The sequence below is a fragment of the Cryptomeria japonica genome, chromosome 7 (assembly GCF_030272615.1).
Source record: "Cryptomeria japonica chromosome 7, Sugi_1.0, whole genome shotgun sequence".
NCBI lineage: Eukaryota > Viridiplantae > Streptophyta > Pinopsida > Cupressales > Cupressaceae > Cryptomeria > Cryptomeria japonica.
In genome coordinates, this window is record NC_081411.1 from 819080468 (window position 1) to 819105960 (window position 25493).

The 25493-nt window shown below is 36.7% G+C and overlaps 1 protein-coding gene across 2 annotated transcripts; it reads left to right on the top strand.

The window, feature by feature from the left end:
* The first annotated feature begins 20777 nt into the window (after positions 1 to 20777).
* LOC131041806 (transcription factor SCREAM2) lies at positions 20778 to 24801 on the top strand. Of its 2 annotated transcripts, none has more exons than XM_057975022.2 (5): positions 20778 to 21342; positions 21430 to 22521; positions 22670 to 22912; positions 23907 to 24077; positions 24171 to 24801. In XM_057975022.2, exons 1-5 carry the CDS (start codon positions 21310 to 21312, stop codon positions 24249 to 24251), a joined length of 1620 nt encoding a protein of 539 aa, XP_057831005.2. In that variant the 5' UTR covers positions 20778 to 21309; the 3' UTR covers positions 24252 to 24801. The 2 variants fall into 2 exon arrangements, with proteins under 2 accessions (XP_057831005.2, XP_057831006.2); XM_057975023.2 differs by having other exon boundaries at positions 20779 to 21342; positions 21433 to 22521.
* Positions 24802 to 25493: the final 692 nt, after the last annotated feature.

Genomic DNA, 25493 nt, shown 5'->3' on the forward strand with positions numbered 1-25493 from the left:
GCACGTCATCTACCCCCCGATCTTGCTGATCAATATTTCGGGAAGGTAGGAAACACGCTAGAGGAGGAACATCCAACACAGCAGATGGAGCTGTCACAAGATCCAAACAAGGGCTATGTTCATGTTCCGAGCCACGTTGTTCTTGTCTAGGAGCTAGGATAAGTGCTTTAGAAAATTCGCTAGATAGATGGTTATCAACATCAACATATTCATATTCACTATCAGAATGAACAGGAGTAACATTTTCATCATGAATAACATTTTCATCATGAATAACATTTTCATCTATATCATCATCAAGATTTATAAAAATAGGATCTTTAACTCGCACAGGATCAAGACCATCATGCATCTTATGTTTAGGAGATTTCGGCTCAATCGTCGGCTGAGGAGAAAATGGAATAATACTGGCTGAAGGTGTTTTTGGGGATTGCAAAGTTTGAGAAGCAGCTGCCTGAGCTCTAAGACGACGCTTTCGTCGGCGTTCACGTGTAGAACAATTTCGTCTAGTCTTAGTAGGAAGTTGAGAAGATTGAGGAGAAGGAATGTTCTCATCCTTTTCACTTGGGTGTTTAGGTTGTGGTCTCTTAGGTTGAACAATAGGAGAAGAGGAAGGTCTCTTCTCTCCATAAGAGGAAGGAGGAGGAACTACTCCATATAAAGGAGGAATATTTGGTTTAGGAAGGAGACCAAGTCCATTATGACGAGGAGGTATAGGTCTACTTTTAGGAAGTTTATTAGATATAGGCATAGTCACATTCATAGGGATGGATTGGGAATCTTCTTGAGGAAAGACAGTAGTTTTATCTTTCAAAGGAAGAACTTCCTTCTCAAGAACAATAGGAATGTCAAGTTTGGGTGTTCTAGGTTCACTTAGAGATAGGATCATATCTTTTTTCCACTTTTGATAAGATTTAAAAAGATGATCACTTCGCGAAGGAAGAGATTGGAATTGTTTAGGCCAAAAGTAATCAATAGGAACGCTAGAAGTTCTTTCAGCTGGTTTAAAGAGACTATGATTAACAGTAACAATTTCACCATTGTGGGGAAATTTCAAACACTTGTGAATAGGAGAAGCAATAGCTTTCATGGAAGATAGCCAAGGATAGCCTAGCTTCACACAAAATTGTTCGGATGATGGAATAATAGCAAAGTCCACATCAAGGGATTTGTTATGGACCTCAATAGGTAATGTAATAGAACCAATTGCAGGAGAAGAAAATGCATCAAATAGTTTCACAACCACATTTGTTTCATCATAGATCACTTGATTCAATTGCAAAGTAAAAATAAATTCTTCAGTAATGATATTAACCATACAAGAAGGATCAATAAGCACTCCATGGCAAGGTGTATTCTTGACTTTTGCAACTATATATAAAGGACCATCAGGTGCCCTGATAGTTTCACTAGAATCAAAGGTGATGGAAGGTTCTTTAGGGATTTTCTGCTGCTCTACAAAGTTAATCACATTCGGAGTCATGGACACAAGATCATCAGGTGAGACAGAGGAATCAGTAGTATCAATCGCATTAGAGGTATGAGAAGGCAATGGATCAGTAAAAATCTGAAGATTTTGGTTAGGAGGAGCTACAGATGTGTTGCCTTTATCATTCACTCTAGAAACAGAAATAGTATTATTATCAATCAAATCTTGAATTTTACCTTCTAAAGCAAAACATTTTTCAGTATCATGCCCAGGTTGACGATGAAATTGACAAAAAGATTTCTTATCAAAATAGCGTGAATTAATCTTTGCAGGAACTATTTGCCTTATAGGAGGAAGAGTAAGCACATTTTGTTCCAATAACTTGTTCATAATACTATGCAATGATTCATTCAAAGGAGTAAACTTTCTTTCTTTCTTGAAAAACTTAGAAATAGGAGGCACACCTGATGCCGCATTCACATTGTTGTTGATGATGTTTTCATTGAATTTAATGGACTCTCTGTTCGGTTTAAACTTCCCAAATGATTGTTGACTACTATCACCCTTATCACTCGGAGCCATAGGATTTGCTTGTTCCATTTGACTCACAGTCAGTTGATAATTGTGAAGAGTTGCGCACAACTGTTGGAAAGAAGTAAACTCAGAAAACAGGAGTTTTTCTCTAATATCTTTTTGTAAATTAGAAATAAAGATTCTTTGAATGTCATTGTCAGGCACTGGAAAAGAAATTTGAGCATACAAATGCTTATATCTACCAATGAAATCAGTCACTTTTTCTTTAACACCTTGTTTACAATGCATTAAATCAATCAAAGTAACTTTAGGACTTATATTGTTTTGAAATTGTTGAATGAAAGCATTTGCAAGTTGTTCGAAAGAAGTAATAGAATAAGAAGGCAACAAGCAATACCATTGTAGGGCTTTATCTCTTAATGTTCTAGTAAACAGTTTTGCAAGCAACCTTTGGTCATAAGCAAAATCAGTACATATTGTTTGAAAGGTCTTAACATGTGTCAGAGGATCACCCTTACCATTATAAAGCTCCAAATGCGGAATTTCAACATGTTTAGGGGGGATAGCTCGAACAATGTCAAGAGAAAGTGGGCTCGCAACATCAAATGTGGGCACACTAAACTTAGATTGATTCATAGAGGCAATTTGTTGCTGTAAAGAAGAGACAGTTTGTGCAAGATTGTTAATGGTCGCTTCAGTCGAAGAGTTCATATTAGACGTGTTAGATTGTGATGGAGGTGTTATGTTATTGAAAGAAGGTAGAGAGTAAGGTGGTGGGACACTATGATAGTTAGTCATAGGAGATGATTGGAAAGGAGGAACACTACAAGGAGGAATGGAAGGGTTAAATGAATTGCCCCCTTGCATCATGTTCATTTGTGGAGATATAATAGGGACACTCATTGAAGGAATGAATGAAGATGTTGGATTGCCCCCATGACTAGTGATCATAGGAGGAACATCTTGTATTGAAGTAGTCATTATGTTTGATGTAAAAGTAGGCATACTAGCAATAGGAGTTGTCAAAGGAATAGAATGATTAACTTGAGTAGGAGGTTGTGTATAACCTAAAGTTTCGGCACAACTCTTCATAGGCATCACATTCGAATCCACAATGTGTGCAATACCACGCAAAATATCAATTCCATTCTTATCACTTTGAATCATACGTTTTAGACCCTCAATTAATGAAAGAGCTTCACTATCAGGGTATTCTTGAGACATCCATTGTCGAAAATCATCAAATTGGTTATCCAATTTTGAAAGTTGTTCTACAGAAACCTCATGGAGAGCTTCTTCATCATTAAGAGGATTAGAGGAATTACCCATGTCCTCATTAAAAAGGCCATTCAAATTAGGTTCCATCTCCTCGGTAATTACACCTTGGAAAGACTTAATTCTAAGGCTTCATCTAATGGGAATAGTGTAAGTAGGGCTTATTGTTGTAAAACTCATGCACTAAAGAAAGAGAAAAGATTTTGAATTTTAGAGGCAGCAAATTTCAATAAAACCAGCCAATCTGCTAGATTTAAGCTGTTAAATGCAATCAGGACAATCTCCCGAAATTTCGAAAAAAATGTCCAGGACCGTGGCAAACGGAGTGCACACGGTCCTCGCAACTTTTTTCGAAATTTTCAGGGATGAAAGTTATGATGATTTTAAAGCTAATCTGAAAAAATTGAGTGATTTTACGATCTGTAGATAGGCCAAATTAAAGTTGCAATCTCAAAATTGAACCCTACCAAGATTGTTGAAAAATGTAAAATTTGAATTTTGAAAAAGAGAGGGAAACTGAAATTTTGAATTTTATGATTTTAGAGGGAATACTGAAAGCAAAGCAAGTTTTGAAATTTAAAAGTTGACTCGATTTCATGCAAAATTCAAATTTGAAAGTGGAAATCAAGGTTGTTGCAATTAAACACTTAATTTCAAAAGTCACAAACTGCAAAAATTTGAATAAAACACTGAAATTTCGAATGAATGCCAACACACTTTTCAGATTTAGGACTGTAAGAAACACAATTTTGATACAAATTTCAATTTCAACAATTTTTGAATGATTAGAAGCCTCAATCCAAGCAATCGCTAGACCAACTTTGACTTTAATTTTGAAAGTGTTAGAATTGATAAAATCAGCCAAAATTCTGGATTTTAGCAGAAAAATACAGTAAGATCTAGCTCCCGAAATTTCCAAAAAAAAGTCGGGGACGATGGCGCTCGGGGTGCACACGGTCCTCGCAACTTTTTTCCAAATTTTCAGGGATGAAAGATATTGTGATTTTATTGCGGAATCCAAAGTTACAGCCAATTTGGAGGCGTTTTGATTAGTGAATTTATCAGTCAAAGGTTGAATCAAGAAGGTTTTAAAAATTAGGGTTTTGACATTTAACCACTTAATTTTCAGAATTAAAGCACAAATATGAATTGACAATTTGCAATAGAAGGGTAGATATGAAACAAGCATTAACAATTAAACATTTCACAAGTTTAATTACTTAAAAAGAAAATTTTAGGGTTTTTATGCAATCAACCTCTAAAATTTGCAAAAGATCAAACATGGAAATGTAATTAAGGAAGCAAATTTTTCAGATCTAACCATGAATAATCAGAATGAGGATGTTCACGTCGGGTTCACCAAAATGTAAAGCGAAAAATCGCGATCGAACCCTAAGTGTTCCCCCCACCACTCCGAGGAGAGAGAAAAGAGGTCACTAGGGTTGATGGTTTTCACTTAGGAGAGACTTTACATTCAAAAAAGGGGTTGAAACCCACAAGATCCAATCCCACACAATGCAAGATTGGATTCTAAATGAGTTTCAAGGGTTAAGACATCAAGGATACCCTCTTTTGTAAAGAATGTAGATAGAAAGATTGAACTAGGAATGCATGTAAAGTAGGAAAGATTCGCTTATAAACAGAGATAGGGATATGGGATGAATTTGCGGACCTGGAATTAGCAGTAAAATGTCGAGACGGTGCTGTTCTGCAAATTTGAGCGAAAGTTGACAGGACGATGGTGCCCGGCATGCACACGGTCCTCCGAAAAATCCGCGAAACGAAGGGGGATCTGTTCATCTCTGCACAAGGATTCCAGATCTTCAATTACAGCCACGTACCTACAACCTACACACAGAAAAGAGAGGATGATTAGGGGGTTAGGGATGAGGGGTTTGCCTTTAGGTCAAACCCCATTTTTGGAATTAACCAAGAAATGAGAATGTTGTAAATGTAAATGTTTGTAATGTAAACAAGTACTGATACCTTGTTGTAAGAATGTTTGTATTCTTACATGCGAAGGTGTAATGTATGTAGTATGTTGTATGTTGTATGTGATCTCCTCTTCAATGGTTGAATCCTTGTCTTGAATGCAACACTTAGCCTTGAATGGAGACTTAGAATGCTCAATTGCTTGAAGGAATGCTTGAATGCTTGAATGCTTGAATGTTTGAATATCGCTTTCACCTTTTGTTCTTGCTCATTTCCCTTTTTTTTGACCTCCTCAAATGGGAGAGGAAATGTGGTTTATATACTTGTCAATTAGGGTTAATAGACTAATTTTCCCGACCTTAGGCCGACCAGGAAACATTATTTTCCAATTTGCAAACTTAAAGACCCGAAGCCCCATAAGAGACCGGGCCCAAAATAGAGTCAGGGACCAGGGCGCTGGGTGCCATGGTCCTGGGGGACCAGGGTGCTGGGCACCCTCGTCCTGAAGGACCAGGGCGCTGGGTGCCATGGTCCCACCTCCAGGGACAGCAGGGTGCAAGGAGGGATTAGGCTAAGGTGCTGAAAAGTGCAGTTTTTGATGTCATGAACAAGTTTCGGGGTCTCCATTCAGGTTCCGTGTTGTATCTCCATCGTGAAGACCCAAATGCGGTCGAAATTGCAAGTGTCACAATTTTAGGACGCTACATAATGAACAGTCCAATAAGGGACTGCAAGAAGGAAAATAAAGTTATTATCCATGTGATGTCTCCTTAATATTTTTGAGATCTATGATTGTTGGGGCTATTAGTTCGGGATTAACCAGCCTATTAATGGGATGCTCAATCCATTTGTAGTTGCTAAAAGTTCACACTATGTTGTAGACGAACAGTTCCAACAACTCAAAATTATGGGTATCAGCACTCGATAAAATATTATCACCAATAATGCATATGATAACTTCCTCCTTTATATCTCTCTTGATCACAAAAACTTCCTTCAATTGGTCATCCACCATTTTCTAGTTGTAGTCACATTCACACTTGGGAATAGAATCAAACTCATCCTCTTTCACACTTGAAGCCTCTGAGGTACTTGCCATTTGATAAGTTGATCTCGAAACAAGCTAGAGAAATAGAGTTGTCTCTCCTAAAAAAGGATCACTTGCCATCGTATAGTCATATCATGTAGGTTTGTGTAATTAAATAATCACCAAATAGTGTCATAGTATTTTTTCATTCCCCAAGCATACCACTAAAGGCAACGTGTGTGCTCAAATTTTCTTGTAATTTATATATGCCTTGCCTATATCACAATGTATTTTATGGTTTAGATTGCTATGGTGATATGTCTATGGAGATTAATTTGTGAAGTGATGGCCATGGGACACAACTATTCTGGCTTCAAAACCATGCATGTTATTGACACCTTTGAAAAATCATAGTCATAGGTTTCACGATCAACAATTTGTAATGCATCCGTAACTTCGTGTTAGTCAACTTTTCATGATACGTTAGTGCATTTTTGGAGCCATAATAGTTGTGGTTGATGGCCATGCAGGTAGATGGTATGATATTTTTTTTTGTCACTTTCATAATTTGAGAAATAGTTTATGGCCTTATTTAATTCTTTGAGGATGTGTTTTATCAAGTAGTTATTAATGCCATTCAATAGTGCATGAATACCATCGATCCACATATTGAATTTCTAGCTAGGTTCTTTTTTTACATAACAACTTTGACAACTATTGACCAGTCATCTTTTATCTCCACATCAATTACATTATGTCCTCTAGACACCTTGATCCCTGCGTATAGTGCGATAATTTTTTTATTGTTATTTGTTTAATTAGGCAGCTTAATTGATCATGCCAAAGTAATTACCCTATACTATTTTTTATGATGAAGCTAACTACTGAAGCACCCAGGTTACCTCTGGATGCTCCATCAAAATTATGCTTAAGCCTATTTGATGAGCTCCTATTTGATATACCTCCTATTTTTTTTTGTCTTGATGAAAACTCCTTTGGGCGGGATGAGGTGTCTCCACTTGTTGGTCATTTTATCATCCCAATTAGTGTACTATCTAAACTTTCTTTTAAGAGCTCTCATGTGTAACTATTCAATAATCCCAATTTCAATTTTGTTCAAAAGTCTCTCCATCATATCTTCAAATTCCTTCAAAATGTTGACATTGCACACTCCAATGAGAATTGTAGGTGATTGAAGGTATTGTCATTGATGGCAACCTTGCAATCCTATGACACTGACACCGACATACTCTACACTGGCAGATAGTTTACCGGCAGCGGCAAAGATGATTATCGACACCCCAGCCAACAGGATTTTGATTATTGTATTTTGTATTTAATTGTAATATCTTTTTGTAAGTCGACAAGGCATATTGTAATAAGACTCATATATAAGTATGATATCTTGTAGGTCATTTATTATGCGGACATGGTTAGATTATTGCAGAAGTAATATGTGAATATTAAGGTAGATTTTGGAGTAAGGTTTATGGTTATTGTATGAGCTTAAACCGGTACTAAACCCGGCATAGTAGATGCTGAACTAAAGTAGTACATCATATTGGATTTGTATAGTCCATTTTGTAAGTTAGTGAGACTTCTTTTGTAATTAAGTAGTGAGCTTTAGGCAGTTGGCCTTCTTGCATGTGCAAGCCCCTATTGTAAGTAATATCCCTTCATTGGTTAGTGAGTGAATATTGTGGGTTGCAAATCCCACCGAGGTTTTTCCCACACTGGGTTTCCTCGTTAAAAATCTTGTGTTATGGTGTGCTTTCTATGTTGTGTTTATTGTTCATATTTACTGCATTAACTCTTGTTTACCGACACACTGTTTTGGAAAGCAATTTATTTAATAAGGTCAGAAAATCTGTTAATTGGCAAGATACTGATTCACCCCCCCCTCTCAATATCTTTGGGAATCCTAACAAAAAATTATAGGATTTCTTTCTTACCATAGTTGCTATATTATCATGGTAGGGGTAGCCATTCATAAACTGACCCATAATGAGTCATTCTTCTACCTCAGGCAACAAGAGAACATTTCCCTGATATTATTTGGGAGGGTAATTTTTCAATCAAACATGCTTCTAAATTTGGACTAGCATTCCTAAGTGATTGAGAATTGTACAAGTAGATGATCAATTGTCCCTTCCTGATTTTTACATAGGGGACAATAGAAGGGTCTCGAAAAGCCCATATTTTGGAGTTTATCACTAGTTAGTATGGGTTTGTGTATTGTGGTCCAATAAAATGCACCCACCTTGGGAAGGATATATGAATCCGAACACAAATCCATTAGCCAGAGGCAATATTCATATGTTGTATTAGCAACCTCATATCCCATCTTAACCGAATATTCTCTAGATTTTGTAGCACATAAACTTATTTCATCTTCTCCAATAGATAGAATCACTTGTCTATTATTTAGTTACTTATTTTGTATTTCATGGTCCTAACCACTAAGAATTTTGATGTCTTCCCACTTAAATGTGGTCATGTCTTCCTCCTAGTGGGCCACCATATGGTTGTAGACACTATTGCCATAAACTTCCTCAATTAAAATATTTGTGTCATCCAAACCTAGAATTAAGTTGAGCATCATGTAACCATTCCAAGAGTCTTGCCAAATGACACCTTCTTTCCATTTTCTATTTTTTAAGTTAAGTGACCAGCTACCAAGCTCCTACATTTGGTAATGAAGTTCCATATTAAACAATTTTGTGAAGGGTTGGTCATGGTGAGAATTCTTGATGGGCTATCTTCATCTAGGTATTTCTTTTGTAGTACTCAACATCACATATTGTTCTGGTTTTGATACATTCTCCATTCAAGTTTCACAGCCAATATAATGTTCTGTGTTTGTATGTCATGGACACTGACTCCACCACTTGCTTTACTCTTTTTGACCATATCCCATGCCACCAATGGCATATGTTTCTTATCATTACATCCTTCCCAAATAAACTTCCTCTATTGTGACATTAATTTTTGTGCCATGTTGTTGGTTATCTCCACACATGAGAGCAGTTATATAGGGATGACGAAAATGATAGATTTTAACATTGTTATTCTCCCAACAAGAGTTAGCCAACATCCTTTTCTAGCAATCCATCTCCTTGGTACACTTAATAGTTGTATGTACACATAACTTTTCATGATTTATCCACAAAATAGAGGTACTCCTATATAGGTTGATGAGATTTTGTCACATTGAAAGTCTAGTAGATTGGGCAAGTACACCAAGATTGAGGACTAGAAAGGTGCCAAAAACATTTTAGGCCCCCATCAGGCCCTTTGGCGCATGCCCTATTTGACACATGCCAAATAGGCTTGGCATGCCAAACCTAAGGTTTGGTCATGCAAAATGTATTTGGAATGTGCCAAATAAGGTGAGTGTTAAATAAAGCGATTGCCAAATTTGGCATGCGTCAAATGGAATTGCATTTTGACAAGTGCATTTTCCTTTTGAAAAGAACATTTTTTTTATCTCTTTCACTCTTTCTCTCCAAATATATACATAAAATATAACATTTAAGTATAATATTTAATGCATATATTGGCAGGATGTTTGAGAGTGGTTTCAGATCTCTAGGAGTTATAATGCAGATTCTAGTTTATAGAGTATTCATATGAATTTCAATAATCAACATCAACATGTTTGTATCAACATTCTTTCTCTAGTCTCTCTCTCTCTCTCTCTCTCTCTCTCTCTCTCTCTCTCTCTCTCTCTCTCTCTCTCTCTCTCTCTCTCTCTCTCTCTCTCTTCTTCAACCCCTACCTCTCTCTCTTTCAGGTATCTCCCTCTCTTTCCCTCCCTCCCTCTCTTGCACTTGGGCTTTCTCTCCCTCAACCCCAACCTTCCTCTTCCTCTCTCTTTCTCACTCTCTCTCTCTCCCTCCCTCTCTTCACCTCTCTCTCTCCCTCTTTGTGGTTGATGAAAAGAAAGACAAATACCAGGGAGAGAAAGAGACCAAAGAGAGCAAGTGAGAGAGATGAACAGAGGAAGGGAGTGGTTGATGGAATGAAAGGAAAATATCAAGGGGAGAGAGAGAGAGAGAGAGAGAGAGAGAGAGAGAGAGAGAGAGAGAGAGAGAGAGAGAGAGAGAGAGAGAGAGAGAGAGAGAGAGAGGAATGGGTTGAGAGAGTGCCCTAATAGAGATCAAGTGGGAGAGATGAAGGGAGGAAGGGAGGGGTTGATGGAAAGAGAGGGATATATTAGGGAGAGAGGAGAGATCAGAGGGAGAGAGAGAGAGAGAATAAGTGAGAGAGGGAGGGAGGGGTTGAGGCAAAGAGAGATCCCAAGTGAGAGAGATGGAGGGAGGGAGGTAGGGGTTGATGAAAAAAGAGAGAGACCTGAGAGAGAGAGAGGGGGGTTGATGAAAAGAGAGGGAGAGACCAAGTAATAGAGAGAGGGAGGAAGGTAGGGGCTAAGGGAGGGATGGAGAGAGAGGTGGGATGATGGAAATAGAGGAGACCTAGGAGAGAGATGAAGGTAGGAAGGGATGGGTTGATGGAAAGCGAGGGATATACTAGGAAGAGAGCCCAAAGAGAGAGCGTAAGTGAGAGAGGGAGAGAGAGAGGGGGGGGAAGGTAGAGGTTGAGAAAGAGAGAGAGAGAGAGAGAGAGAGAGAGAGAGAGACCTACCTACCTACCTCTCTCTCTCTCTCTCAACCCCTTCGCTCCTCCCTCTCTCTCTCTCACTTCGGCTCTCTCTCTCTCAACCCCTCCCTTCCTCCCTCCCTCTCTCTCACATGGGCTCTCTATCTCTATCTCTATCTCTAGTCTCTTCCTCTCCATAAACCTCTCTCTCACTTTGGCTCTCTCTCTAGTCTCTTACTCATTTTCCATCTGAGATACTTGAGAGAGAAAGAGAAAGAGAGCATGCGCGCGCACGCGAGAGAGAGAGAGAGAGAGAGAGTGAGAGAGAGAGAGGAGAGAGAGAGAGAGAGAGAGAGAGAGAGGAGAGAGAGAGAGAGAAGGAGAGAGAGGAGAGAGAGGAGAGAGAGAGAGAGAGACCTGAGAGAGGGTGAGAGGCTTGAGAGAGAAAGAAAAAGAGAAAGAGAGTGGGAGTGGGGAGGGAGAGAGGTTAGAGAGAGAGAGAGAGACTTGAGGGAGAAAGAGAAAGGGAGGGAGGGTAGAGAGGGAGAGAATGAGAGGAGAGAGAGATATAGATAAAGGGTGACAGGAGAGAGAAAGAGAGAGTGGGAGGGAGAGAGGGAAAGAGAGCTAGAGGAAAAGAGAGAGAGAGAGACAACTAAGAAAAAGAGAAAGGGAGGAGGAAGGAGAAAATGGGAGAGAGAGATAGAGAGATATAGGGTGAGAGGGAGATAGACTTAAGAGAGAAAGAATGGGAGAGAGAGGGGGAAAGATAGAGACTTGAGAGAGAAAGAGAAAGGGAGTGGGAGGGAGGGAGGGGAGGGAGGGAAACAGATTTAGAGGGAACACGAGGAGAGAGAGAGAGAGAGAGGAGAGAGAGAGAGAGAGAGAGGAGAGAGAGAGGAGAGAGAGAGAGAGAGAGAGAGAGGAATGGGAGAGGAATGGGAGGGAGAGAGGGGGAGAGAGGGAGAGAAGGGGATAGAGAGACACTTGAGAGAGGAAGAGAGAGATAGAGGGATAAAGGGTGAGAGGGAGATAGACTTGAGAGAGAAAGAGAGAGAGAGAGTCATTTATCGAATTTTGAAACAAATTACATTTTTATAAAACAATTTTTTTAAAAAAAGAAAAAAATGATTTTTGAATAGTTTGAATCACAAATTTTTGGAGGAGCATGCTCAAATTTCTATTTTTCAGGATGTGTCCACTTAAAAAATTTCTAAAAATTCAAATATTCATAATAAAATTAGTCGCAAAATGCAGCATAAACTACAATATGTTAGCTACTTTCTCACTAGAGCAATTTGCTGAATTCTAAAAAAAAGTTAATGTTTTAGGGGCACCACATTTGGTGCTATGTTATGTTTTTTTTTTAAAAGGACCAATAAATGTGGTGACCCTTTTTGAAACCCTTAATCTCCACCATTTTTTTTTTAAATAGTAGTTTAGAAAGTACAAATTCAGAGCACTTCAACTTTTAGTCTTGTTGCATATTAAAATTTTGAGTGTACCTATCTTCAATTTCTTGTCAAAGTTTAGACTTTGCTGATTTCAAAAAAAAAGTGGCATCTTAAGACCCCTTTTTGGTCCCCCATCTTTGTGCACTTACTCGATTAGCAATTTGTCACTGACTAGTAGGGAGCCTGTTGAAGAAATAAATCCTTGATTTATCCTTGTTAATTATTTGTATTGAAGACTAGCTATATTTGTTTAGAACTTTGTTAATTATTTCCACCTCTTTTAGAGTGGAGGAACCATATAATAGGGTGTCATTGGTAAAAAATTGATTTGTGAGTACCAACATTCTATTGATTGCTTTAATTCACTTCCATTCTTCAGTATGGACCAATGTTGTGAGTCTCCTACTAAGAGCATCTGTCATTATAATGAACAAGAAGGGAGAAAGTGGGTCTCCATGTCTAATACCATGAGCTTCCTCAAAGAAATTGTATGGATCCCCATTAAAAATAACTAAATTTTTTAAGGTCGATATACATCCAAAGATCCACCTTATCCATTTATTGTAAAAACCAAAGAATTTCATGTTTTTTATGAGAAATCTCTAATGGACCCAATCATAAGCTTTACTAATGTCCAATTTCAATAACATACCTTTTAGATTATGCTTCTTGATGGAATGTAGTATTTCACACATTGTTATTATATTGTCATTAATGTTTTGATCCAACATAAAATCATTCTGGTCAGGGGATATCAATTTTAGAGGTATTTATTTCAACCTATTTGCCATTACTAGTGTGATAATTTTATATATGGTATTACATTATAATTATATTGGTTGAAAATCTAGAAAGGTGGTTATGCCTTAAGATTGCTCAAGTTTGAGGTTAAAGACACAAAAATATAGGTTGATTTACAAACTAGATTCATTTATTTGCAAAGCTTTTCCAAAGAACTAAGCATTTCATTGCAAAACATATGGAAGATGTACCTCCCCAAGCCCCTTCATCCATTCTCTCTTAGTGGAAATATTTATACAACTTTTACCCAACTTTATCTCCACTAGAGGATTATCTCAACTCTTACAAGCTTACTCTTCTTCATCACTCACCATACCATTAATCTTCTGACTCTGATACTATTTAATGCAAACAAGCCCAGGGATAAACTTGGACAAGTAGTTAATTCAAACTTCAACATGAAAGTATTGAAATTCCATTTCAATTCAATAAGGAATTTGCACAAATTTGTAAACAAGATTACATAAATATAAAAAAAATACATTTAATGGCCAAACATGGCCTCTCAACTCTTTGCAAACTCTTTTTCCTACTCAAGATCCTCTTATTCAATTTAAGACTCAAATGACACTCTTTAGACCTTGATAGGTTATAAGGATCATAGATACTTGGCTCTTTAATTTTATGACTTTACTCTTTGTCAATGTGAAGGAAAATGTTTTTCTCCATAATGCTCTACAATTGGAGGAATCCACATCTTTCATTCATTTTATTTATATTTCAAAATTGAGTAGAAGGAATTCTTAATAAACATAGACATGGCAAGATCTATAAGACCTTAATAGATATTTCTCTCTTCATATTTTCTCTTAATTACATACCGTTATTTATCTTTACTGTCTTTTAAATTTGTTAAAACTATACATTTATTCCCTTTCTTTTCTATATTCGATAAGTTTGTTAATGAATTTTTTTTCTTTTTTCTGAGCTATCAAACTTAATAATTTAGTGTTGCATAATTTTACCTTCAAATGAAGAAATACTAAGATTCGCCTATATCCTAAAGGGTTTTTGATGTTATGTAGCTCATTGAGATGTAAGATCATGCAACTGCTTAAAGAGGTCCTAAAATTACATATCTCTAAGGCTACATTAATAAGGTGGTAGATCTTGACTATAACCCTTGGTACATGTTCATCCACCATCATTCCTTTCTCTTGGTGTTTGTGAGTATTCCAATTTTGAACTAGAAATACAACCCTTCTTATGGCACTAGTACAGTATTTCAATACACATGGAAAGATTCAATGACTCTATATCAATAACTTGATCCTAGATGGATTAGTGATTAGTAGATGACTTACATGAATTATAAAAGAGTCCTAAGTGAGAATTATAATGCATGTTTAGAAAAATGTTAAAGGATTTGTATTACATGTTAAATAATATTTGTATAATAGTGTGCACACACCTATGTTGCTACTATCCACCTATCTATCTATATTTGATGCAAAACATACATTTATGTAAGAGGTAACCAAGCATCCAACAAGAGGTTGATTAAAGTATTGCACATATGGTATACTTCTCATATGGAAAAAAAAACATGTTAGATTTTAAACTCATAATGAATGGGGAAGCTGGTCATAATCATGTGGTGAAGATGTGGCTACATGTTAGACATGTGCGGTATCAAATTGAATGTAGCTGAATGAAGATGGATGTTCCCATACACGAGGTCAGGTAGAGGGTTGTATAAATATCACTTCATATAATAGTGGGTTTATGAACTGTTTTGAGATTTGAGTGGTAAATTATGAGTGAAGATGAGTGCACATGTTGTGCTTGGAATAATTAAGACTAAATGTTCAAATTGACTAAGCAACAAGTAAGAGACTCATTATCCTAAGTGCCATTATGAGAGAATGCGACTTCAACTTTCATGGGGATTCATGGACACACTTACAATTGTCAATAGGATCCTTTTAATATTCTAACCAAAGGTAAATACCCAAATAAGAGGGAAACCATTTGAATTAGAATAATTTAAGGTGTAGAGATTGCTTGCAATACCTAGAAACACAAGTTTGGACCATAAAAATTCAAAATTATAACAAACTTGTATCTTTTTGGTTGTTGATAACATGGCCCTTGAGATGCTTCACAAATGGTTAGAGCCACATGAACCTCTTGCCTCAAAGCTTCAACACTAATGCAATACATATCTTCACTTTAAGGATGAGATCATCCAACTCCAAGTCACATTAAGCCCCATTTGTCCCATAGTTTGAGGTTCTCTTTGCCATAGTTTAGAATTTTTCACACCTTAGGCTTCTATGTAGAGACCAGTCACCATATTAGTCATGCGCATTGTATTTTATTGAATTTTTTAATGGTGTTTGAAATTGAAGATTATTTTGTTTCTTTATGCTCTCCTAATGATGAGATTTATGGGTGATTTTTTTACCTCTTTAAGATTCCAAGAACACTCTATACTTTCATGAGTTACAAGGATCATAGATACTTGACTCTTTTATTTTATGTGATGTTTGATCTTTTTCAATAACTGAACAAATACTTTACTTCCACAATTCTCTCTAGTTGAAAGAATGCTTCTTTTATTCACATTATTTCTTTCATCCTTCAACAATTCTCTTTCATTCTAATGATGGTTCATAGAGTGTGACCCAAAATATTGATGCAAAAATTCTTACACAATAAAATTTAGAAATCAATTACTGTCAATAAAATGTGCATTCTGAAAATCTAATAAATTTAATTAACATTTTTTTTTTTTTCAAAATTGAATAAAAATGACTTCTTATAATAAACTTATAAATGTGACAAGATCTACAACACATTAATAAATGAAAATCCGTTTTCATATTTTCTCTTTAAATGCACACCCTTATTTATCTTTATTATTTGTTAATTTGATAAAAGTTTACTTTTATTCCCTATCTTTTCTTTGTTACTTTTATTATTACTATGAATGCAAATATTCCAAATGTCTTCAGGTCCACATATCAGAGAGAGACTTGGGGACATTTAGAATATTTGCATTAAATAACAAAGAAAAAGAAAGGGAATAAAGTAAAGTTTTATCAAATTTAACAGCTAAATGGATTATTCGGGCTATCAAAGGAGATGAATTTTGGAAAATTCTTATTTGGAGTAGAATTAATCTTGTCTCTGTTAAAGAAAAATGGCAAGCTGCACGAGCTAGCTACACAAAATTCTTAATGCTCAATTTTTCTTTATCAAGGTCTCACCTCCCCTCCAATCAATTTGAAAGGCATGGTAGAATGTCAACCATCTTCTAAAACAAAGAGATGCATCCCTTCAACATGGTTTCAATTTTTCTACTTTCTATATTTGGTGGAATAAACATATTTTGTTTCATGGGAAACCTTTGGCCTTAACCTTTCCTAAACAATATCGTTTTCTATTCAAGAGAGGCATCAATAAGGTTGGAGATCTTTGGGAATTCGGTATGCCGAACTAGTTACTTTGGCATCTTGTTAAGTCACAATTTTACTTGGATAATAAATACAAAGTATTTTTTTTTTTTTGTAATCTTTGGTACCATTGGAGTTGCCTACGAAGCTTTGTACTCTAGTTTGTTGCAGTTTTTTTCAAAGACCGGTTATGGTTATCTTTTTATCCATTTTTTTTTTGCCCTTAAAAAATATATATCCGTAGTTGCTTCATTGCTTGCTCATGAAATCTCGCTTGAATGTCAAGTGAATTGCAAATTTAATGAAAAATTATGGACTAAACTCTACTCAAATTTCAAAATCAAGAATTAATGCAGAAGCCCAATTAATGGCTTGGAAGATTTTACATTGCAAGTTACTTATTGGTGGTGGGTTGAAGTGTATGATGGTCCATCCTGTTAGTTGTCTGTTCTACCCTAAAAGTGAAGATACGAGGCACATTTTTGGGGGATGTCAACATGCCAAGAAATTATGGAACTTTATTTTTTATTATTTGCTTGCTATTTTTGATCATATTCTTAATTGGGAAGAAGCCTTATTGGGTATTGGCCTTCACAACAACATTATTGCTGAAGGAGTTCATCAAACTATATTGTTGCATTTATGGATAGTTTGATGCAAAGCCATTTTTAATAGCTCCCATGATCTTTAGCACGCACGGATTCCAAGAGGAGCTCAAAGACGGATTTCCAAATTCAATGCATCAAGTCAAATTGACCAGTTGCTAAAAAATAAGCAAATTTGTATAGCTCAAGGTCTTAGGCATCTCTTGCAAAGACGAATTTCCAAATTCAATGCATCAAGTCAAATTGACCAGTTGCAAAAATGACTGGTGGTATTGGTCTATGATGACAAGTGAGTATTTTTAGGTGTTCTTGGGTTTGTCCTTCATGATCAATTTGTTATGTTGCATGTTTACGATTCAAAGACTACTTATTAATCGCTGCTATATTCAAGACATATTTCTTAATAGTTGTTGTTATTATGCCGAGTGACATCTACAATGACATCAAAATGTCCGTAAACAAAAATCCATTTTTGAAACAATTTGACATGCAAATGACGGGTAAATGCATGAAATATGCCATGTTTCAGCTTTTGTGGAAGTGTTATTTTATTACTCCATATAAAATAGAACCCTCACCACTTGTCTCCACTTTAATGGATTTATATTCTTGGTGTTTAGTATTTTAGAAAAACATTTATTTTACATATGATTCTCTTCTATTATAAGATATCTCTCAGCATACTTTACATATATTTTTAAAATATAAATATACTAATGTTACTTACAATTCAAGACCATCTTCATTATATAATCTTTGATAGACTTTTGACTTATTGTAATTTTTTCTCCATACCTTCAATATTAAAAAAAAAAAAAAGAGGTCTGCTATTTTTTTTGCTATTTTTTCTCTTAAAACCATGGCAATAGGGAAGAGTTAAAGCGGGCTGCGACATTTCATTCTATTGGAATCGTTACAAGCTATTATTAAACGTTAAGTAGATAGGTTTTAACGACCACCGACAAACCATAATAGCTGTTAAACTTTATTAATATTATTATAATTATTATTATATTTATATTATATTATAGATACACGGCAACTGTCTCATTTACTTGTACCGACTGACTTCTCGTGTGTGCTAATCTCAAATACCTACCTAAAATTCCTTTTAGCTTAAAAAACGAAAAACAACCTTATTTAAATATTTAAAGGGCACTTTAATCGTGTTTAGACATGAAACAGTCCTCCTCGAACCCAGTTTTTTATTTTGCTATATCAGACATTTTTGAAACTGCTTTTTAAATTACACTGTTCTGCAATGTAATATGAGTTCCACGTTCTAAATGGCTTTTCATTGTACTGTGGGTACCCTTAATGCTTTTATTCTATCATGACTGCTGGATTATTAGGTAGGCGGGCGTACATTCTTTTGTTTTTAAGCTTTTAGAATGTCGATTATTAAAAAGTTGCATCTCCCCTAGTGCCATTTCTTTACTCAAAGGACTTCACCCTGCCACGTATGGAATCTATTTGGTTAAAGGAATTTGGGATTCGGATTGAACTAAATGCCAATTCTAGTAAGTTTGAATTAAATAATAATAATCAATCTCACTCTAATTATAAATTTCTCACCGACCAACTATAATTTCTCAACAAGTATAGCAATTAAATTTTAAGTTTTTTGTTTTAAAATCATTTTGGATGCATCAGTCAATTGATCAAGATTTATTGAATGTTTCTCTATTAGAGGTTGACTATATAAGTCTTGTGTCTTTAAGATCTTCTACATTCTGATTGGACTGGACTCGACCTTATTCAAATGAAATAAGTTTATGATAAATGTCATCAGATTTTCACAATCCATGAGACTGATTGATGCTTTTGTTTCTGAATTTGATTGTGTAAGTTTTTGAGCATCAACATTTCGAATTATAGATTTGCACAATTAAGCCCATAAACAAACATCATTAGATGATAGATAGTTGATAAGTAGGAGATATCGTACATAGCAAGTCAAATGAAGATATTGCTATGAGAATTCAACTGTGTAGTTTTCGAGTCAAACTCGTTGACCCATGAGTTTGACCTATGCGTCAATGAGTTTGACTCGAAAACTATAGAGTTGAATCTTGATAGCAATATCATAATTGATAGATAGTTATTGAGTGTTTGTTAATTAGAAGTTGACCACATGTTTGTCAACTAGAGGTTGATGATAATTCTTGTGTCTCTAAGATCTTCTACATTATGATTGGATTGAACTCGATCTTATCCTATTGAAACAAACCTAATGATGATTAATCTAAAACCTAATAAACTATAAAATGTTGATATTACATTAATTACCAAAGTTGAATTCCTAACCTAAATAAAAAAATGTTTCAATTTTGATAAGTAGGAGATTTTTCCACAAGTAAAATTATGATATTGCTATCAAGATTCAACTATGTAGTTTTCAAATCAAATTATGTTATTTTTAGACAATTGAATCCCGATAGACAGTTGAATTGCAGATTTACACAATTAAACCCAGAAACAAACAACATTAGAATGCTAGATAGTTATTGAGTGTTTGTTAGTTAGAAGTGGATGTGTTTGTCGTTAGAAGTCGATGGCAATTCTTGTGTCTCGAAGATCTTGAATTGCATATTTACACAATTAAACCCAGAAACAAACAACATTAGATTGCTAGATAGTTATTGAGTGTTTGTTAGTTAGAAGTGGACGTGTTTGTCGTTAGAAGTCGATGGCAATTCTTGTGTCTCAAAGATCTTCTACATTCTGATTGGATTGAAATTGAATTCAATTTTATCCAAATGAAATAACTAATCTAAAATGTAATGAACAAAAATGTTGATAGTAGATTAATTACCAAAATTGAACTCCTAATCTAAATAAAAATTAATGCTATTAGATTTCCACAATCTATGCTATATTTTACTTGATGCTTCAAGATTAGATTGTGTGCAAAATTTTTAACATCAACATTTTGAATCACACTCCATGATTCATCATCATGAGAAAAGAGTTCAAAGGAGATGAAAGATTCATCATCGAGATGAAAAAAGAGTTCAAAAGAGATGAAAAATCATGAAATGTGATTCAGAACATTGATGTTAATAATCTCGAACACAATCTAATCAGAAAACATCAACTAAATACAAATTCTTCCCATTTTGTTTTTCACTATTTTACTTCATACTATTATGAGATGATTATCTTTCCTTTGGTTCTATACGCCCAGACTGTCTTTAGATTGGAAGTTAGTGTGCACGCGAGGTTCAGATAGAAATAAGTAAGGAATGAAGAATGGGCGGAATTTGGATTTTATAAACATGTAAACAGCTCACAATTGTCATTAGCTCCTCAAAATCCTATCGAGCAGCCACGTTATATGTAGGAGTGCTTAGAATATATCCATTGTGTAGACTCATTTTTCAAGGGGTTTTGATTTACAAGCCGTTAATTACGGGTTGTGTGTGACTTGTGAAGCTGGGCTTAACCCCAACAAATTGGCACCATATATACAAACATTTGGTACTAGGTACTTTCTCAATAAAATATGGACAAATGCTTAATTAAGATATTGATGGGTTGAGTTGGGTTCCCTATTTTTCTTCTCTCCTTCCTTCATTGTAACGGCCGTTCTAATTATTCGTGACGTAATCTGTGCGGTTAGAATGTTGACCCGAGTTGGGTGGCAGTGTAACCAGAGTTGATGGTGAGAGGAGAGATAAGGAACGTAAGGAAGAAGATAAAGAAATGGGTTGGGTTGGGTTGGGTTATGTAATGTTCAGTGCAGTGCAGTGCAGTGGCGTGCTCGGAGAAAGAGCAAAATTCATCATTTGATTCCATACGTTTGTTTTTGTTCGCAGTCAAAGTAGAGTAGAGAGAGGAGAGAGCTTGCTTGATTGTTCGTCTTTTTATATCGATATAGGTATCTGGGAGTCTCGTTGAAATTGGTTCAACTTCACGTCCCGTTCAAACAAGGCTAAAAACAATAATAAAAACTGAGCGTACAGCGTTAGTGAGTTCTCATACGGGCTATGTTCACGAATCCCAAGGAAGCAAAAAAAAGATTGGTTCAGTTTTGCGGATACCCATGTGCCTGGTGCACGTTTCGAGTATAGGAGAAGTAGCGTACTGACAAACAGACTTGGCTATGGCCAACTTCATCGGAAATGCCACGGCGGGACTCGAACCGCGGATACCTGGTTTGCTGGTTGGGTGAGTTTAAGACTAGTGGGAGGAAGAAATCGCAGGGGAGCAGGAGGAGCTGGTACTGGTACTGGGACTGGTAGTGGTGTTGTCCATGGCGAACAACGAGTACGAGCAATCGCAGAGGGTAAAGGAAAAGAAAAAGTTTGATGGTGTTTTTTTGTTTATTTTGGAAAAAAAAAAAATTGGTTTACGATGGTTTTTGGTGCTGTAGCAGATGGAGTCTTACAAGGCGATGCTGGACGATGAATGGTACATGGCGCCCCCACCGGCTGCTGCCGGTGGTCAGGAGAGCTCTCTCATGGACGAGCTTGCTTATTCTTCATTGGTTGCCGCTTCTGCTGTGCAGCCGCAACCGGAAACCAGCGCTTCCACCGTTTTTAGCCTGGATCCAAATCGTCTGCAATCGTTCATGTCCTTTGTACCCAGAAGGAAACAGCCGACACCGCAGCAGCATCATGTGACCAACGGCTTGGGTGGAATGCTGGAGACGGGTGCTTGCGGGGGAAGCCATTTTGACGGCAATGTGGGATTTCTGGGGAGCCTTCCGAGCCTTAGCTCTGGGATGAGTTTTGGAGGTGGAGTTGGGCTGGAGGGAAATGGTATGGTGAATACGAATGTGAATGCGAATGGTGTGTTTTTTAATCAGGGTCACATGGGGGGAGCCCCCTGCACCATGCAGCCGCCCGCCATGTTTTGTCTTCCGAGTCCGCAGGCTCAGGTTTTGAGCCCAAGGCTGCAATTTGGATGTAGTGATTATGGCAGCCTTAATGAAGTAGAGAGTGGGCTTAATGGGCTTAATATACCCAGGTCCAACAGGTCCAAGGTTCCAATCCCGCTGGAAGTTGGGCTTCCTATTTCAGCGCCTACGCTGTTTCAGAAGCGAGCTGCCCTGCGACATTCTTCTTCTTCTCTTGCGGCTCCTCTGTTGCCCTTGCCTAAATCAAACTCATCGCCTGCCCCTGCGGATGAAGAGAGCCCCAGCACTGCCCGCGGAAAGCGTAGGTCACCTGGTGGAGGGGCAGGGGGAGATGATGATCCCCAGACCCACCAGTTCCAGCACATTGGAGGAGTAGGGGAAGATAATATGGATGAGAGTGGTGGTGGGTCAGGGCTGCTTTACGAGACAGACGATGCCAAGGCGGATCAGGGCACGGGCAGAGCGCAGGACGGGCCTGGGCCAGGCCTAGATAAAGGCAAGAAAAAGGGTCTTCCTGCCAAGAATCTCATGGCAGAAAGGAGGCGTAGAAAGAAACTCAACGACCGACTTTACATGCTTCGTTCCGTAGTTCCCAAGATTTCAAAGGTAAAAAACACATAAATTTGTTCGTTGGGATTGCTCTGCCCCACAGGCAATAATTAGACTTTCAATTATTGTGACTATTTCCTAGGCTTGTAATCTTATTTCAGAACTGTTGATGTGGACCATGTTGGTTCATTTTTTATTACTGTAGATGGATAGGGCTTCGATTCTGGGCGATGCGATTGAGTATTTAAAGGAGCTGTTGCAGCGGATCAATGATCTTCATACAGAGTTGGAAGGGAGTGGGAGTGCAGAGAGAGGGGCTCTCTTGCCTTCTAACTCACCTTTCCAGCCTGTAACGCCTTCAACGCCTCCTCTTATCCCTTGCCGTGTCAAAGAAGAATGCCCAATGCCCTTGCCTGCTCACTCTGATGCAGACACACAGCCTGCAAGGGTATGTATGCCGTTCTCACGCAAATCGTTGCAATTTTTTAAATTTCCATTCTAAACATCATTTACAATTCAAGAATTTAGTATAAATCTGATGAACATCCATATACTAATGAAACGATTCTCGGATGAGACCTCAAATCCAAAGCTCTCTTCAAAGTTAACTTCATACAAATCAAAGGAAGAAAGAACGATGCGCTGCCCTGAACTGTGTTCAAATGCAGAGGCTCAAATAAAGTAAACAATATTATTATTCTACTTGACAGTGAAAATTTGAACATATTATATGTTGTATTTGAATCTGTCGAAGTTTTTCTCAGTATTTTTTTCAAGGCGATTCGAACATTTCCTTTCGGGACTAAGCAAATGCCAAAATCATATGATGACTTCTGTTATGCCCAAATGTCTGGCAGCGTGCATAGTTGATGAAACTACCCAACATTTGTAAATCTGGTTTATTAACTTGCCATTTATTTCCCATTTTCTTACGAATCCGTTTGGAGATGTGCCTTTCCTCAATTCCAAGATATTTGTAATTTTACAGTCACCCTTAACCTATTTGGAAATTTGTGTATATTAATACTCCTTTCTTTTCTAAAGATTGAATCCAGTTTGTAGGCCTTAAAAATCCCCATTAGTTTGCAAGTCTTAAAGGACATATAGATTTAGCCTTCAAAGCCATGGATATAGAAACAAATCTCTAAGGTGCTGGCGAAGAAATGGGCAGTGGGTAGATTGAAAAAGCCTTCAAGGTATTGGGTATGCTCAAATCTTTCAAGATTGTGTTTGCAGGAGCGAATCATCTGTCATCTGTCAATGATAACTGTTGCAAGCCAGACATGGATTGGCCTTAGAGACCAGTTTCAGAAAAGGGAAAAAGAAAACCTCAAAGCGATCTTATTATCTTTTAGCCAATTTGATTAGGACCATTCAATTTTAAAAGTTTGATACAACTCAGGAAATTGAGTTTTGGGGATTTGGTTTTTGTTTCACTGTAGGTGGAGGTGAAGACTAGAGACGGAAGGGCATTGAATATCCACATGTTTTGTGCAAGGCGGCCGGGGTTGCTCCTGTCCACCATGAGAGCTCTGGATGAGCTGGGGCTTGATGTCCAGCAAGCAGTTATCAGCTGCTTCAATGGCTTCGCCCTTGATGTTTTTCGAGCCGAGGTAATTATATTGTTTGCCTGCTCACTTAGCTATAAATTTCCTATGCCCATTCATCAATTTTCTGCGTTTAATCCTGTCATGTTTATCGTACAGCAATGTAGAGGAGGGGAAGTGGCACCAGAGGAGATAAAAGCAGTACTTTTACATACTGCAAGCAGTCAGATGGCAATGTAGCAGCAGCAGAAGGGTGATTGAAGAGTTGTACAGTAGCAAGCACAACTAACTTTTACAGTCTAGGAGCCTCACAAAGCTTATCTGATTTACCTCATCTTTACAACTAACAAACCATATTTGCTAGCCCGGAGGGAGGGACGTTTTGTATATCGACGAAAAAGGTAGTTCAGTTATTGTCTAAGAAAAAGGCTTTGCCGCTTCTTCCAAGGCTGTGTTTGTCTTTCTCAATCAAACAACGTAATAAACACGATGAAAGCCTCTCTTTTACTGTGTTGAAAAATGAATGTAGGCGCTGGGTAACTTGGTAAAAGTAGGTTTCTGTTTAGTTAGCACACGCTCTGTGAAACTCGGAAAATATTTACTACATTCAATAGTTGGAAAGCGCAGTAGATTTCAATATTTACATTTATGGTTTTAGGCCAAAAAAAAGGGAAATAACATGATTATTTCATCTGTAATTGGCAACATTTTTCGGATGTGTAGTAGAGCTAAGATTGGCATATGTTATTGTTCAATAACATACTACTTTCTCCTTTTCTTTCGTTTTAAATTAGCGAGTTTTTCTCCTTTTCTTCCGTTTTAAATTAGCGTTCAAGTAATAATGAATGTTCCGGCAAAATAACTTGAAATTTTGTTCCTCTTTAATTTGTGTTTGTCCTTCTTAGCAGTTAGTCTGAAAGATGGGGTCTACTGCTGTCTTACAGAAGACTCTTTTTGATCTTGTGAATGCTATATTTTTTATAATATATTCTGAAATAAGATTTTTTTTTTTTTTTTAAGAATAATTTCATTTGTTCAAGTCTTGGGAGCACAATGGCCCAGCAAGAATTCCAAATAAGAATTTTTTATCATTATATTCAAAAATCTATTTCTTATCAAAAACTAAAATTATTTTTGAAAAAACCTTGGTCTTTGGAAAACTATACAGATATATTTTAAATTTATCGTATATATTTTTATTTTTATTTGAAATCGAATTCAAAGATCCATCAGTATTAATAACAATTGAAACAACAGAATTCAAAACAGAGGGCAGGATATTTACTCCATCATAGAGAATGATTAGTGTCGGAATAATCTCAAATTTGCTATCGTCTAATCATTGTGATTATGAAAACTGAAAGCAGGAGCTGAACATTTTTTTAATTATTACTGGGTTGATCGTGGAGGTTGTACATTATCATAACGTACCCTTCTTTAGCAAAAGGAATAACTTTTTAGCAGTTTTTTTATTGCTAATGA